Source organism: Ciona robusta, chromosome 8, assembly GCF_009617815.1.
Source record: "Ciona robusta chromosome 8, ASM961781v2".
Taxonomy (NCBI): domain Eukaryota; kingdom Metazoa; phylum Chordata; class Ascidiacea; order Phlebobranchia; family Cionidae; genus Ciona; species Ciona robusta.
The window spans coordinates 7,789,674-7,806,861 of record NC_143242.1 but is presented as its reverse complement, the minus strand read 5'-3'; the positions used below and the strand labels follow the sequence as shown (position 1 = coordinate 7,806,861).

The 17,188-nt window shown below is 37.8% G+C and overlaps 2 protein-coding genes across 4 annotated transcripts; one reads left to right on the top strand and one right to left on the bottom strand.

Moving 5' to 3' along the window:
* Window positions 1-90: 90 nt before the first annotated feature.
* Window positions 91-1,339, bottom strand: LOC149733020 (uncharacterized). Its single transcript, XM_089883444.1, has one exon. It carries the CDS (start codon window positions 1,337-1,339, stop codon window positions 272-274), a length of 1,068 nt encoding a protein of 355 aa, XP_089739570.1. The 3' UTR covers window positions 91-271.
* A 662-nt stretch (window positions 1,340-2,001) lies between these two features.
* On the top strand, window positions 2,002-16,887 carry LOC149733019 (coiled-coil and C2 domain-containing protein 1-like). 3 transcript variants are annotated; one of them, XM_089883435.1, is made up of 21 exons: window positions 2,002-2,147; window positions 2,376-2,490; window positions 2,570-2,673; window positions 3,381-3,566; window positions 4,401-4,838; window positions 5,131-5,215; window positions 5,970-6,047; window positions 6,383-6,495; window positions 6,868-6,985; window positions 7,282-7,388; window positions 7,695-7,791; window positions 8,037-8,200; window positions 8,730-8,891; window positions 9,316-9,473; window positions 9,930-10,062; window positions 10,433-10,584; window positions 11,268-11,358; window positions 13,040-13,260; window positions 15,732-15,910; window positions 16,206-16,282; window positions 16,604-16,887. In XM_089883435.1, the coding sequence occupies exons 1-21, from the start codon at window positions 2,106-2,108 to the stop codon at window positions 16,673-16,675; spliced, it is 2,892 nt and encodes a 963-aa protein (XP_089739561.1). In that variant the 5' UTR covers window positions 2,002-2,105; the 3' UTR covers window positions 16,676-16,887. The 3 variants fall into 3 exon arrangements, with proteins under 3 accessions (XP_089739561.1, XP_089739562.1, XP_089739563.1); XM_089883436.1 differs by lacking the exon at window positions 5,970-6,047; XM_089883437.1 differs by lacking the exons at window positions 15,732-15,910; window positions 16,206-16,282; window positions 16,604-16,887 and adding an exon at window positions 14,257-15,147.
* Window positions 16,888-17,188: the final 301 nt, after the last annotated feature.

The window sequence follows — 17,188 nt, the reverse complement described above, 5'->3', positions numbered from 1 at the left end:
GTACAGAAATATGGTTTCTTTAAGCTATTAAACAATGCGGGACCAAATTCGTAATCAAAAATGCCAGCTGTTTTTCAGAAGTACTTTGGGTAAATCATGACTATTTGTTTTTTATTTACAAAATAGTTACTGTGCCAGTTAAAACAAATTAAGAAGATAAAACGGGAAAACATAAAATTGTAAGTCACACTAGATTATAAAATATAACTTAACATATTCTTATTTATGTTACTTTATAAAATTTCGTTGTATTATTATCGTTCTTGATTTTTTACAACATTTTCAGTTTCACGGTCGTAATTTCGCATTGTAGTTTTTCAATTTTAACCGTCAGTTCTAATAATTGTATTTTCATATCTTTTTGGCTTTCTTTAATCGTCTGCAATTCAGTTTCCAGTCCCAGAAGAGCATCTTCCGAATATTTTGCCTTTTTCTTGTTTTTGTTCTCTCCTAAATTCTCTTCTTCTGTTGAGTTTTCATTCACAGAACATTCATCTGTATCTGGTCCCATACTAAATATGTCAGTTCCCACCTCCTTTATTTCATTTTGAAATTTCTGGATTATTTTGTCTATGCTCTCTTGGCCTACTTTAAATTCCGATGGTATTTTTCTCTTTTCTGTTTCGTTTTGCTTCAACAAAAGCATGTTACTGCACGCTTGTTGTTTAATAGAGTTTGATGCAACTAAAGGTGTGTCTTGTTGTTTTGCTTGCTGTCCAAATATTGCTCTGTCGTCAGTTGTTGTGCATGTGGTATAATAAGGCTCCAAAGGGAAGGAGGCCCAAAGGTCTATTAATTGTTCGGTTGACGATTGATTGCAGTTTTCGCGTTTTGGTGAATTGGGGGCAGAATGTGAAAAACACGGCTGTGACGCGATATTGATCAATGTACGGGTGACTGGTTTGCTGCATAACGGTGGCTCTTGTGAAAATATGACTTGTAGAATCTCAACCAGCCCTTCAAGTGTGTGAGTTTGTGGTTTCCATTCATTTAAATACGGCAAATACACACGACCGTTTGCATCTACGTGTTTACCTTGTTTCACCTGCATGTTACTTGTTGGTTTAACAAAACACAGTGGTGGTAGTTGGGGGTGGGATTCTTGGAGCCATATTGCTATGGGAATATTATATGTTGTGCCTTTGTAATTGACAGGTATTGTACCAGAGACACTAATGAGTTCCTTCACAGTTCCATTACTGTAATAATACTTATCCATGGTTGGCTTTAAATGCCTGAACACCTTCAATAGGTGCAGTATATCGTTCTTTGCTTCTTTCATATTTGTGTACTTGCCCCTCATTTTTGAATCGAGGTGGAAATCATACTTGACGGCCATTTTGCAATTTGGTTTCTTAAATTTTACCCTTAAAAATCAAAGCATCTGTAATTCGAAATAACTTGATTTAAAAGCATTTTTCCGTTTTGTTTAACTAAAAGTATAGTAACACATGGCACTTGTATAATTATACTTTATTGTTATATATATATATAAACTTTAAAGGGGTTTGGGTAATGGGAAAATCCTGGTCTAAGCCCTGGATCCCATGGCATTGCTGTGTAACCTCACCCACAGAGAATAAAATAAAACTTTGATACCGCAATAATTTCACCTCTCACTTTTAACTTGTAGGTTCTTTTAATATCTTCTACACTTGTAGATACCTTATACTATATTACCTGGGTTTCAGATACAGTGCTTCATATAACAACTGGCTTGTCTAAATTAAACTTATGCGGAAGTAAAACTAGCAATGCTGCAAAATATTGCCAAGCACCTCAAGGAAAGTAAACAGGACGAGGAAGTTACTTTATAGAAAAGCCACACATTGTTTCCATGCATTGTTTAAATGTTCTGTTTTTAGGGCATAGGGAACCTCATTGATTAATGTGGTGAATGCAATATACTTTGGCTCTACTTGTTTGTATAGACACCTAACAGCAGGGTAAAATCTGGGGTGACATTGTTAAATTAATGTATGAGCTACTATATTTAATACAACTGATTTTCTCATACAGATAATTTCTATGTAATAGTACTATAGAAGTATATATATATATATATATATGTTAAGTTAATGTTGTAAGTGCAACAGCCAGGCAAGATGTCACGCAACAAAAAAGACAGGAATAACCTCATGAATATGGTAAGAATATAAATAATATGCCTCTATTTTATTAATTTGAATAACAAATTAACAATACAAAACTGTCAGTCATACATTGAAAAATCAAAAAAATCACACACAAAGTTACGTAACTGGTAACTCTTAAGCAGGCATGAGGTGTATGAAACAGAACACCCCTGTTATAACGACTGTCGTTGCCCTGCCATACAAGGATAAACAAGTTACATACATCCATATACACACCAGATGGGATACGGAGGCGATTCAGACGACGACAACGCCGACTTTGAGGCCGAACTCGCAGCTGTGATGGGGGGAGGTGCGGGGCCGAGTAAAAAGGCAAAGAAGCCAGCTCCAAAATGTTAGTTGTTATTGTTTGATGGGGTTGGGTTTTTTTGTTCAAATTATCCTTTAATAAAACCATATTTTTCCAACTTCAGTATTAGATTGGTCAATCATTGATGCGCAAGTGGAAGCTTCAATGAAAGACGATGACGATGAAATGGACGACGATATAAATGCTGCCGATGAAAATGAATTCATGGTAATTTATGACTGGAGTTATGCCCAACTATCCCTGGACCCCTGGAAACTCTGGTTACTCACTTTGTGTGTCTTAGTTTTTGTTTCCTGTTTTCCATTTTTTTGTCCTCTGTGCAGTGGTTTACAACACATTTTTAGATATCAAGAAAAGCTAAATAAATTCATGGTAATATTATGGTTGTAAAAATAGGCGGCAACCTTTATAAGTTACATTTATGGTAACTTATAAAGTTACCCCACCCCCCCTTGGGACAATACCCTCTTTTTGCTTATGGTAACAAGTTTTGTGTCCTCTTGTTTTGGGCAAAATTATTTGTTTGGTTGTAGTTGTACCCCCTATACCCCCCTGGCTGCGCCACTCGGTGCAAACTACAAACTATTCCTGCATTTTAAACACTTTTACCTGTAGTTACACATTTTATGTATGCCTGCTTGTTGGTATTACAGTAAAACCAATATTATTTACAAAAAAAACAAAGAATTCATTCTATGGTTGTTTAATTTTCCTCACTGCAGCGGTAGTTTACAACCCATTTTCAAAGAATATAAAGCGATGTGATCTACAGTTGATAAAGGCCATGTGTTTTCCCTTTGCTCTGTAAATGTTTTCTGCAAGTTGCAATATTCTAAATATACATAGGAATTATTTAGTAATATGAAATATTTAAGTCACAAAAGCCAAGCTTTATATTTTACTTTTAATTACAGTCAGAACTAAACGACTTGATAGAAGAAGAGCCCTCCCTCCTCCACCCTGGAGCTACCCAGCGTGGGAATCGATCCCCGAGCCCCCAACCTTCACAACCTGGAGGTGTATTGGAGCAATTAAAGTCAAGAAAATCAATGTACGAGCTGGCTGTCAAGAATGCACAAAGTAAAGGGGAATCTGCTAAGGTGGGGATAAGTTTTTGTAATTTTAAATGTTTAGGCTGATAAAGTTGGTAGGGAATAGTTATCATTATCACCCTGCTAAGGTACATCCTTGTAAAACTGATAACTTATTGGTTTGCCGAATAACTTATGTAGAAATTTCCAGTCTAGTTGTATAGACTAACAGCAGGGTGAAAGCTTGTTCACATTAAACTCGGGTGCTGTAACATGATATCACCCCTGTTTAAAAAGTTTGGGAGACATGTCAACACACATCTTGGCATAGGAGTATCATACAATACCTTTTTAGAAATATAATAAAATACCTATGTAAACCCTTGTATGGAACCTTATAGATTAAATGTCACCCCATACCCCTTACTAGGGATGCACATTACAGGATTTCGAATCTTATAGATTCGAATCCTTTTGTATTCGAATCTAATTACGGGATTCGGTATTCTGTTTAATGACATCATCACGCGTCATCTCATACACTATATTAACAATTTTTAAACCTTGATATTTTTGAAAAAAAAATATTTTTGTGTTTGTGGGACTTTCGAGAGTAAACGTTTTGCAACGTCTTTTCATAGCCTGCTATACGTTTCATGGGGCAAAAACTACCCAATAGTACAATTTTGGATCATTTTACAGCTGATTATCAAACAAGGCTATTATGAAAGACTCAATAAACTGACTTATGTGGGTAAAAATATTTTTTCCTATAAATGTAAAAAGATTCGAAATTCTAGATTCGGAATTCTAGATTCGAAATAAAGTATTCTAGGATATCCTAGAATACCTAATTATTCTGTACTGTGCATCCCTACCCCTTACATCCCCCTATACCCCCAGGTACGAAGGTTACAACGAGGTTCCAAAACACTCGATGGTTTGATTCGATCAGCGAAAGCGGGGAAGCCAATTAAAGAGGATGACATACCCCCTGTGGTAGCTACAGGGCAACCCCCTTCAAGTGACCCCACACCCGAACCTCAACAACAGTCACCCCTTATTGATATATCTCCCCCACAAACCCCTACACAACCCCCGATTACCCCTACGAAGGTTATAAGGCCAGCCCCACCCCTACCAACACCTTCTCCAATCACCCCTAAAGTAACCCCACCCCCAAAAGTGACCCCACCCCCAGAAAATACCACTGAATCCAAAATGAACACCGACTCTGTCAATTTCCTTGAAACCAGGAAGCACGAATACAAAACAACTGCCCTCAAAGCTAAGCATGAAGGAGATAAAGAAACTGCAATCAAATACCTGAGGCTGCTTAAGGTGAAAACTTTAATAAAAATATAATATATATATATATATATATTGTGATATATATTAATATTTTAAATTTTATACATTACTGAATTTGGTTTAGTTTTTGAAACCTAAATGTTTGAAAGGAAAGTTGTATCTTAGATAACAATGGTGTTTCATACTCCTAAATGATAATAAAATAAAAATAATTTTTAAATGTGTCTTGACTCTTTCAATTACGGTAGCGAAATTTGAAAACAAAGCAACGCTTCATGTTTCTTTCCCAATGCTTAATTTTAATTTTTGCATCCCATATCAGCTATGTGATGCTGAGATAGAAGCTGCTAAAGCTGGTAAACAAGTCAACCATGGTAGTTTCCCAGCTGCAAATACAAGATCATCAGGTAAGCATAGTGACAACAGTTTCTTAATCTTGTGTACTTGTGTATACAAGGCTTTGGGAAATGGTTGATGATAATGTTTATTTTCTAGTAGTGTCAAAGGGATCCAGTTAAAGCTGCCTGGGGATGGCATTTTATTTTACTCTAATCTTTGAAACAGAGCTGACATATTTTTTAGCACGGTTTTACACCTAAAACAGATTTTACCCTGCTGTTAGGTGTCTATACGAACAAGTAGAGCCAAAGTATATTGCATTCACCACATTAATCAATGAGGTTGCCTATGTTTGACAACTATGAGTGTAACTGTATTTTAACAATGTCACCCCAGATTTTACCCTGCTGTTGGGTGTCTATACAAACAAGCAGAGCCAAAGTATATTGCATTCACCACATTAATCAATGAGGTTGCCTATGTTTGACAACTATGAGTGTAACTGTATTTTAACAATGTCACCCCAGATTTTACCCTGCTGTTGGGTGTCTATACAAACAAGCAGAGCCAAAGTATATTGCATTCACCACATTAATCAATGAGGTTCCCTATGTTTGACAACTATGAGTGTAACTGTATTTTAACAATGTCACCCCAGATTTTACCCTGCTGTTAGGTGTGTATACAAACAAGTAGAGCCAAAGTATATTGCATTCACCACATTAATCCAAGAATTTAATAATAAAATACAAATAACATGATGTCATGATGTATATGTTACTTACTTGTATACCAAGTTAATAAAGTATATTTATTACATAGCGTTAATAACACAAGACATCCCTTCTAAAGCACCTGCTGTTCAAGTAACGTCAGTTTCAGAGCCTGCTGTCATGCAAGGTTAGCATTTCCTATATATTCACTGAAACTACTTCATCGCTGTGGTTCAGTCCTATACAGAATAATAACCATATGGAACCTAATGCTGGTTTAATCCTGAATACTATTTGAATTCGCTGGAGCTGAGCTTTCCAAACCGGCAAGTCTCTTATTAAACATAAACAAAAATCTTACTAAAACAGTGTCGAAATACGCATTACCACTTACCCCAATTACAAGAAAAAATATTTGAACATAAGATTAGGGTCAGAGGGAAATACAATTTTCAAGAAACAACCATAGCTCATAAAATCGTTGAAACCATAATAGCCATAAACTCACCCTTTTTCCCCAAGCCGCCCAAGCGACCCCTCGTGCCCCGACCACTGTGTTAGATGCTTTGGGACAAAGGATGCAAAAGTATCAAAGTTCTAGTGAAGCTGCTAAGAAGGAAGGGAATGGTAGTAAGGTAGGGGTTATTACTTATTATTAAATTATTGTAAGATATCTTGTGTTATGGCCAGTGGCGCAGCCGGAAAAAAAGTAAGGAGGGGGGGTTAATCAAAAAATTTTCAATTTTTTTTTAAAATATTTTTTTAATTATTTTTTTGGGGGTTTAAAAGGGGGGGGGGTCGCGACCCCCTAAACCCCCTGGCTGCGCCACTGGTTATGGCGTATGGCAACTTGTAGAAAGGCATCAAACCAGGGGTGGTAGGGTGGGCAGGCCAGCCTTGGAATTTTCTACACTGCATTAATTAGTAAATATTACAACCAATAAGTTAGAATTGTTTCATAGGAATGTGTGTCTAAATAGGCCTATAACTTTTCCTATTTGTCCCAGGCCCGACGAATGGGTCGAATAGTAAAGCAATACCAAGATGCCATCAAGTCAGTTAAAGCTGGCAGAAAAGTGAATTTCAACGAACTACCTGTTCCACCGGGGTTCCCTCCTATTCCAGGTATTGTAGGGATGGTTTATTCAATATGCTTCAATTGACAGATGGTGAGGTTCATTAGGTAGTGCCCAGTTTGTTGGGGTAATATACCAATTCTGCTTTCATAGAGTGCTGCACTGTGCAAAATGCCGTATACAGAAATTCATAGATAGTATAATGTGTTTCCTAGCAGGAACTTTCTGCACTGCATTAATCAGTAAACATCACAACCAATTTGTTTAAAGAAAATCTGCATCTAAATATCCCTACCTCCCCTGCATGTACAAAATAATGTGGTATATTGTTCTATATTAATCCAGGTAACACCTCACAACCTGAAGTAAATATATTAGAGCAAGCCAACGCACTAATGCAACAAGATGATGACAATGATGATCAACCACAAGCATTGAAACCTCCACCTGTTGTATGTAGTTTGTTATATACAAGTGTTAAGTATTTTTGAAAAGAAACTGGACCATAGGTGCCTTGGGTGGCAGGGTGGACAGGTCTACCTTGAGGTTTTCTGCACTGCATTAATCAGTGGACATCTAACTATCCCTGCCTCCCCTGCATTTTGATGATTTTGGCACTTATGCTTGTGTAACATACACCCCACTCCATTTGCAACCCTTAGCCAACAACCAAGAACAAGTTTTTTTAAATAGAAAAGACATTTTTATATTGTAATACGCCTGGTATCAACAGGTTATATAACACACTCAAATCTCAGGCCACCCGCAAGACCTCACCACAAAGAAGTGGAGACGCTTCAACCACCAAGAAAACCCCGTCCCCTCAACCTTCAGGTTCATCACAACCTTTGCAAAGTAAGTATATAACTAATACTATTGCCGAATGTTCTTTGCAGGGGATCCCATGCTCATCATATGGGTAACGCTAATGTGTGTCTGGGTGTCATGCCACCCTAATTTTAAAACAAAAGTGACATCATGTTTTAGCGGCCTTGCTTGTTTGCACAGACACCTAAAAATTCAAGTTAAGATTTAAACTGGGACATGCAATAAATTGAATACTGCACATTTATAACCCAAACACTATCCCGCCCCCACAGCAAAATACGAGCAGCAAGTAGCTTTCCTGGAGAATCGACAAGCAGCGTTCAAGAAAGCAGCATTGGAGGCGAAACATAAGGGAGATAGAGCGACAGCTATCGAGTTAATTAAGAAGATGAAAGGTTTTGATTCCTTGATTGAGGCTGCGAAAGGGGGAATGAAGGTCCGTGGGTTGATTGTGGTTGTTATGTTTGAATGTGGTGCTGTGGCTCGGTGGTTGGCGCGCCTATAGCCCAGTGGGCATGGGTTCAAGGCTCGCCTCGGCTACTATTGTGCCGGTATGTGTTTTGTACAAGATATTTAACGGCATTCCCTGATGGTGTCTCGGCCAGTCGACATATGGTGGGCGAAACATCAAACAAACAAACAATATAATACACTTAGACGAGAGAATTATATAAAAATAAGTTACATTAAATTTTGAAAGAAGTTACATAAATTAATTACAGCAATAAATAACCTTTATGTAACCACGAAGTTTGGTAGTTCACCAAGACACACCCTGTAGAGTGTAGACCCACGGTGGTAGATTAGAGTTAGCCCGCCACCCCTAAAGTGGGGTTGATTTTTTTTATATACCGACAAAATACTGATGAAGAATAAATGACATTCAACCCCCATAATGGCCTATAATATAGGCCAGAGTTGGCCCATTACCCCAACACTAACTTAATTCAAACCTCCAAACACAGATTGACATCAGCAAAGTTCCCCAACCACCAGCAGAGGGCAGTATTGGTGATGATGATGGGTTTGAGATGATTGACAGCCATGTGGGTGGAGCCTCTACAACGCCTGAGGAAGACCAAGCTATTTATTCAAGGATACTTGAGTCGCTGTCATCGCAAGTTAAGGTGGGCTTCTATTTCTATATATGAAGTTCTATGGCGAGGAATGTCAGAGGACCTGGGGTTTAGACCAGAGTTGGTTCATTACCCCAACATTGTATGCACATTCTATTTTATATGGGTGAGGACCCACAGTGAGGCATGCCATGGGACCTGGGGTTTAGGCCAAAGTTGTGCCATTACCCAAACATTGTATATGCACATTCTATTCTATATGGGTGAGGTTCTACAGTGAGACATGCCATGGGACCTGGGATTTAAACCAGAGTTGGCCATTACCCCAACATTGTATTATATGCCTGTTCTATTCTATATGGTTGAGGTCCTATGGTGTGGAATATCAGAAGACTATTGGAAATTCTGAATTCATAATTTACAATCTATACAATGATTAGTATAACTGAAATTGAGAAATCCATCTTACCTCCAGAAAGCCCGAGCGTACGCCCAGCAGATGACCCACGCAGGTGACGTGGCAGCAGCTGAACGATGCGATCGACTCGCCACCAACTCACAAGCTGACCATGATTATGTGAGGAGTTGTATTCGACATAAGGATCAACCACCAAGGTTCCATTATGAACAACAGTGAGTTTTTATATAGGTGTAATACTAGGAGTGTAGGGATGCACATTACAGAATAATTAGGTATTCTAGGATATCCTAGAATACTTTATTTAAAATCTAGAATTTCGTATCTTTTAGTATCTTTAAGAAAAAACGTATAAAGCCAAAATGGCCAAACCGAAACGTAAAGCAACCTTCAAGAGATGATGTATGATGACGTCGAATACTAAATCAGAATACCGAATGCCGTATTTAGTTTCGAATACAAAAGGATTCGAATCTCATGGATCCAAGTTCTGTAATGTGCATCTACAGGGGTGACATATATATATAAATTATATATATTCTGGACAATGGAGAGTTTATAAGCAACTTTTATTTTATAAGTGTAACATTGGGGCTGTCGTACTCCCATATTTCTAAACTGTAAATATAGTTACTATTATAGTGCAAACAATAAACTGATGTTGTTTCCAGAGTATTTGAGACGACCCGTCTTAACCCGGACATCGGGACGAACGAGTTGGAGTTGTTGATCGTCCAATGTATTGACTTGCATGCAGGGGGGAAAGACAAGATGTTCGTGGAATGGGAGATGCCGTTTCCTCATGTAAGTTGTTGTTGGCACATATATGGTAACTTGTAATATGTTCTTTATTACTATGATTGAATGGATGTAACTTGTTTGTCTTCATTGGGTATAACGTGGGTGTTCTCTGTTATACAACCTTTCAGGGTGATTGTTTTTTGTCTGGCCAACAATTTAGACAACCCATTAGTGACCATTGGGTTAGGGCAATTGGTCACTGATGGGTTGTCCAAACTATCAGCTTTGCAAAAAAAACAATTACCTACAAACTTAAATAACTCAAGATCTGGCACGAGGTCTATGAAACAGAACACCCATGTTATAACAAAGTCATATCCCCGCCATGCCAGGATAAAATAAGTTTCATTCACTCACAATTTACTTTTTACAGGACAACCCCATTAAAGGCCACACTGAAGAAGCCAGACCCTCACAAAGCCCTAAGTTCGAGGCCACGTTTCGCGTCCCATTTGTTAGGAAACTTAAATCAAGCCAGAGAGCGATTCGTAGCAAAGCTATTAAACTGGATGTTATTGCTAAGGGGTGAGTTATGTTTGAACAATTTGAAGACATTGTATTATATGGATGAATCTAGCTCATTTATTCTTACCTAAGTAATATACTTAATTTGTTTTGAAGCCATATCAATTGGATCAATTCGTTTTGAAGCTGTATCTTTAAAGAATAAATGTAACTTATTTATCCTCGCACGGTGGAGCAGCGCCAGTCGATATAACATGGGTGTTCTGTTTCATACACCTCGTGCCCGCTTACAAGTTACCACGTATAGAACTTATTTATCCCCAACGACAGTTGTTATAACACAATGGTAGCAGCATCGAGCCTCAAACCTGTAACCTGTGGCCTAGAAGCAAGCTTGCGATTTACTGTCCCACAGATTCACGGGATTGTATACCCCTGACTTCCTGCGCATGAAAAAGTGCCCGCCTAAGCATATGCTAATATTAATTTATCCAAAGCTTAAATATGATGTTCATATTAGTTGCTGGAACTCACACTCACAGTCTCATTAAATGACTCATATTAACTGTTAATTTACTTTGCAATCAACTCCCCTGCTTTATGTGAATTGTATTTTATTTATTTATTTTGCAACGGTTAGCTTCTCATATTTTTAAAGCACTCGCATGAAATGTTAATTACCTCACCATCAACTCACTATATCGTGTGAATTGTATTTAAGTTGATATTTATTTACATTGTAGTGGCTTTCTGCGAAGTGACAAGTCGTTAGGCGCAACGCAAATCAAACTTGCTGCGTTAGACTCACATTGTGAATTACATGCAATTGAGGAGGTGGGTTCATCTACTGTACAAGTTGATTAGGTTTTGGATCTATTTGCACAACTAGCAAGTGGATTGCCTGACTGAAAACATGTTTGCATAATTGTATATGTTTGCTTGTTTTTAGGGATATGGGATTTAGCCCACAGTTGTCCCATTACCCAAACATTGTATATGCGCATTCTATTCTATGTGGGTGAGGTCCTACAGTGAGGCACGCCATGGGACCTGGGATTTAGACCAGAGTTGTCCCATTACCCCAACATTTTATATGCACATTCTATTCTATATGGGTGAGGTCCTACAGTGATGCACGCCATGGAACCTGTGATTTAGACCAGAGTTGCCCATTACCCCAAACATTGTATATGCACATTCTATTCTATGTGGGTGAGGTCCTACAGTGAGGCACGCCATGGGACCTGGGATTTAGACCAGAGTTGTCCCATTACCCCAACATTTTATATGCACATTCTATTCTATATGGGTAAGGTCCTACAGTGAGGCACATTATGGGAACTGGGATTTAGGCCAAAGTTGCCCATTAGCCATTACCCCAAACATTGTATATGCACATTCTATTCTATGTGGGTGAGGTCCTACAGTGAGGCACGCCATGGGACCTGGGATTTAGACCAGAGTTGTCCCATTACCCCAACATTTTATATGCACATTCTATTCTATATGGGTGAGGTCCTACAGTGAGGCATGCCATGGGACATGGGATTTAGACCAGAGTTGTCCCATTACCCCAACATTTTATATGCACATTCTATTCTATATGGGTGAGGTCCTACAGTGAGGCATGCCATGGGACATGGGATTTAGACCAGAGTTGTCCCATTACCCCAACATTTTATATGCACATTCTATTCTATATGGGTAAGGTCCTACAGTGAGGCACACCATGGAACCTGTGATTTAGACCAGAGTTGCCCATTACCCCAAACATTGTATATGCACATTCTATTCTATGTGGGTGAGGTCCTACAGTGAGGCACGCCATGGGACCTGGGATTTAGACCAGAGTTGTCCCATTACCCCAACATTTTATATGCACATTCTATTCTATGTGGGTGAGGTCCTACAGTGAGGCATGCCATGGGACCTGGGATTTAGACCAGAGTTGTCCCATTACCCCAACATTTTATATGCACATTCTATTCTATATGGGTGAGGTCCTACAGTGAGGCATGCCATGGGACATGGGATTTAGACCAGAGTTGTCCCATTACCCCAACATTTTATATGCACATTCTATTCTATATGGGTAAGGTCCTACAGTGAGGCACACCATGGAACCTGTGATTTAGACCAGAGTTGCCCATTACCCCAAACATTGTATATGCACATTCTATTCTATGTGGGTGAGGTCCTACAGTGAGGCACGCCATGGGACCTGGGATTTAGACCAGAGTTGTCCCATTACCCCAACATTTTATATGCACATTCTATTCTATATGGGTAAGGTCCTACAGTGAGGCACATTATGGGAACTGGGATTTAGGCCAAAGTTGCCCATTAGCCATTACCCCAAACATTGTATATGCACATTCTATTCTATGTGGGTGAGGTCCTACAGTGAGGCATGCCATGGGACCTGGGATTTAGACCAGAGTTGCCCTAACTATGTACTTGTACATGCAAATTGTATTTTCACATGTCGTAGCATTTAACAATCACTTAATTCCAGTTGAAAGAGAATCGCAATGTTAGCGGTAAGATTGAGGTTTACGTCCGACTTCGAACCCCCCTGTCTGAGTCAGATTCCACCAAAAGTACGGAGCGTTGGTTGTTCGTGGAGCATACCAAGCGTCATTTGTCGCCCCCACATGCATCGTCGAGCAGGAAAAGCGCTTCTCCCAACCGAGCGTCTCCTAGACCGAGTGCTCGCGCTGATGACAAGAAAGTGAAGTAAGTTTGTGTGTTAGTGGCTTGTGTTTCTACGAAAGTTCGCATTTAATTTCGAGTTTGCATGAATGTGTTGGTGGGGGAAGGTTTATTGTAGTAGTGGGGCAAATACAGTTGTTATAACACGGGTGTTCTGTTTCATACACCTCGTGCCAGCTTACGAGTAACCACAAATGTAACCTTGTGAGTTTTGTTTTTCTGCATGGCTGACAATTTAGACAACCCATTATTGACCACTGGGTTGGAGCAATTGCCGTTAAGTGTCTTGCCTAAAATTACTAACGCCCACAAATCACAATAATAGTAGCATTGAGCCTTGAATCCATAACTTTTGGTCTAGAAACTGATGCTCTAACCACTGTGGCACGGCACCGGACAAATTATGATGTCCCTATATTTTGCATGGGTTGAATTGATTCCAGGTTAATTTGTTTTTGTTCAATCAAGGTTTCCAAATTCCAATTATAGCTTTCAAAACAGCACAGTAGATTTAGATCAGTTATTTTAGAAAACTCACTTTAGTTTCTGCTGTTTATCCTTCAGTGTAGCTGGAAGGAAATGAAGTAGTAGGCATTAATATAACTATTGCTATCATAGGCGCCAAACTTTCTAAAACACAGGGGAGGCAGAAATAGTTTGGTAAAAATAATAATGACTTTATTTTTCTCTATACAAAATCCTGAGAAAATAAATCTAATTTATTGGTTGTAATGTTTATAGCCTGCCCACCCTGCCACCCCAGGTTTGGCGCCTATACTAGCAACACAGTCATTACAGTGCTATGGTATGGTAGAGTGGGAAAAAATGGGACACCTTTTCATTCTATTTTCTTGTCCCTTGTGATAATAAACAAAAAACATTCAAAGAATTATAAAACCTATCCTCACGACTCCCATAAGCCGTTGTTAATTGTTTAAAACACGATAAGGATATTTTGATATTATGTGCTAAAGTTGTCTCATCTTGCCCCGCCCTACTATATGTTCATTTACATTACAGTAAGGCATCTAAATTGTGCAATGTAAGCTGATGTGTGGCAGATGTGCTTTGCAGGGATTCTACCATACTCATATTCAAGTGTATATATATATATATAGTATATAACATTAGGGGTTACTGGGGTGGCATGTTGTCTAATTTTGGAACCGAAGTTACATCATATATTTTAGCACCTAGTTTTACAGTTTAAACTAGCTTTTACCCTGCTGTTAGGTGTCTATACAAACAAGCAAAGCCAAAGTATATTGCATTCACCACATTAATCAATGAGGTTCCCTATGTTTGACAACTATGAGTGTAACTGTATGTCACCCCAGATTTTACCCTGCTGTTAGGTGTCTATACAAACAAGCAGAGCCAAAGTATATTGCATTCACCACATTAATCAATGAGGTTCCCTATGTTTGACAACTATGAGTGTAACTGTATGTCACCCCAGATTTTACCCTGCTGTTAGGTGTCTATACAAACAAGCAGAGCCAAAGTATATTGCATTCACCACATTAATCAATGAGGTTCCCTATGTTTGACAACTATGAGTGTAACTGTATTTTAACAATGTCACCCCAGATTTTACCCTGCTGTTGGGTGTCTATACAAACAAGCAGAGCCAAAGTATATTGCATTCACCACATTAATCAATGAGGTTCCCTATGTTTGACAACTAAACTGCATTTTAGAAATGTCACCCCTTTTTTTCTTAAATTTTAAAAAAACATGACACCTATGCCCTTTGTATTAATAAGTTTCTGTCCAAATGTGCCTATTTTAATTTTGTATTTTAAAACCTCATTTTAATATTTTGTTTTTCGAGATTTTTAAATCAGTTTGATTCTATTTCTATGCTTGTGAATTTCATATAATTTCTTCATTACAAATTCATTTATTTTATCTGTCATTTCTTCTGTTCGAAATATATAGTTGGGTGGGGGAAGATGGGACACCTTTAGCACAAAATATATAAATATCTTGATCATATTTTAAACAATTAACAACGGTCTATGAAAGTCGCGAGGACAAGGTTTTATAATTCTTTGAATGTTCTTTGTTTACTACCAAAATGTACGAGAAAATAGAATGAAAAGGTGTCCCATCTTCCCCCATCCTACTATAAGTGTGGAAATTGATAATCAGTGTTCAGTTATTAGAGAGCAAGTTTAGACCAGATGTATATTAGATGTATTTATTTAAACAAGGACATAACTCAAAACTGTAAAGCCAGATTTTATGTTAGACAGAAAGATGTTTGTAGAAAATTCTGTGTTGTATATAATCATAGCATAATCTTCAAAACTTATGAATGAATGAAACATAACTTATCCATGCATGATGGGGAAATGGCAGTTGTTGACATGGGTGTTCTATTTCATACACTTGTTATATAATAGAGGCAAATTCTTGCTTTTAGCTTTTAGCAAGAATCCCAGTTTTATTTTATTGAAATAATGAATATTTATATTTTATATTTCTTCCAGCATTGCCAGTGTTGATGTTCTTGAACTCGAATTAAAAGTGATTCGAGCACAAATAGAGAATTATAAGAAGAAGGGAACGTCCCCACCTAGTGGTCTGATTAACGAGGGAAAGATGGTTCAGTTGAAACTGGAATCGACGAGAAAGTTTTTAAAACAAGGAGGTAGCCATGCTAGGAAAGGTAATTTATGATGTTGGTTTATTTATATGTTTTTTTCCCATATTATCATAACGTTTTAAACTCTATATTGATCGGTTTTCACAATAATTAATTTATTTATAATTAAGTGTAATTCACCCGTTATTAAGTATATTGCATCATGAGATCATGGGTTGGAAACTATGCCATTATTTACCGTTTCCCATAAGTGGTTTTTACCTGTAGCACATTTTAACAACTGTCGTTTTGATCTCTTTTTTATTTTAATTCTTATGACCTTTGTTAAGAATATGAAACATTATGTTTTCCTTTATAGAATACATCTCCTGTTTAAAGCAGCAGTACCAGCACCTTTCTATTGAAATACAAGCTTACACCAAAAATGGAAAAAGGGTGAATTAAATATTGCATTGTATTGACATAATGTTTGGCAGAGTTTTTACCCAGAGGTTACAAGTTCAAGGCTTGACGCTGCCACCATTGTGGCTTGGTGTATATGTCCTTAATGGTAATTGCTCCAACCCAGTTGTCACTAATGGGTTTTTCAAACTGTCAGCAATATAAAAAAAAATCACTCTGAAAGTTACATGGCGGTAACTCGTAAGAGGGTACGCGATGTATGAAACTAAATACCTGTGTTATAACGATTGTCGTTGCCCTACCACACTAAAATAATTAATTCATTCATTTAATTAAACCTTTTTATTCTTGCAGGAGCAAGCAAAGTTGGCGTTAACGAAGAAAAATTATGTAAAAGCAGAATTGGACAAACTGGTTTCAGCATGAGATTTATATTGTTGCAGTTTTCAAACCAATGTTTGCTATTTCTATCATACTTGTAGGTGTTTTCCTATGTACCGCTCCCGAAACATATATAGTTCAATATCGCAGTTTAATTTTATCTAATTTTAGATATGCAATAAAAATATGTAGATGTAACATATTATACTTGTTGTTTTGTCGCAGTTTTAATATTTAAATTAAACTATTGTATTATTGTTGGGGTGGCATCAATTTAAGCAAAATTTTGTGTCAAAGAAAAAAAGGATATCCGAATCAAGTAAGTGGGCGAGCAAGTAAAACTTTTATACTAAGCGAGGGAGGTTCTATGTCATGGCACTCAAGGTGAAGGCCAGAGAGCTGTTACCCCAACACCGAAGGTGCCACAACCCATAAGTACCCCCTGTGTTAGGTCACATATTCTACCAGTGGTATTATTATCAAGCATTGAATAAAAAAAACAATTTATTTTTTCGAATGGAGTAGATAAGAACAGGTTAAATAGTGCAACGAAGAGAA

Excerpts from the sequence above, each read along its gene's own strand:
- LOC149733019 (XM_089883435.1), top strand. The coding sequence starts at position 2,106 with ATGTCACGCAACAAAAAAGACAGGAATAACCTCATGAATATG. Across the intron at positions 6,048-6,382 it reads AGAGCCTGCTGTCATGCAAG|CCGCCCAAGCGACCCCTCGT; the intron begins GTTAGCATTTCC and ends TTTTTCCCCAAG. Across the intron at positions 15,911-16,205 it reads AGGTAGCCATGCTAGGAAAG|AATACATCTCCTGTTTAAAG; the intron begins GTAATTTATGAT and ends TTTCCTTTATAG.
- LOC149733020 (XM_089883444.1), bottom strand. The coding sequence starts at position 1,339 with ATGGCCGTCAAGTATGATTTCCACCTCGATTCAAAAATGAGGGGCAAG.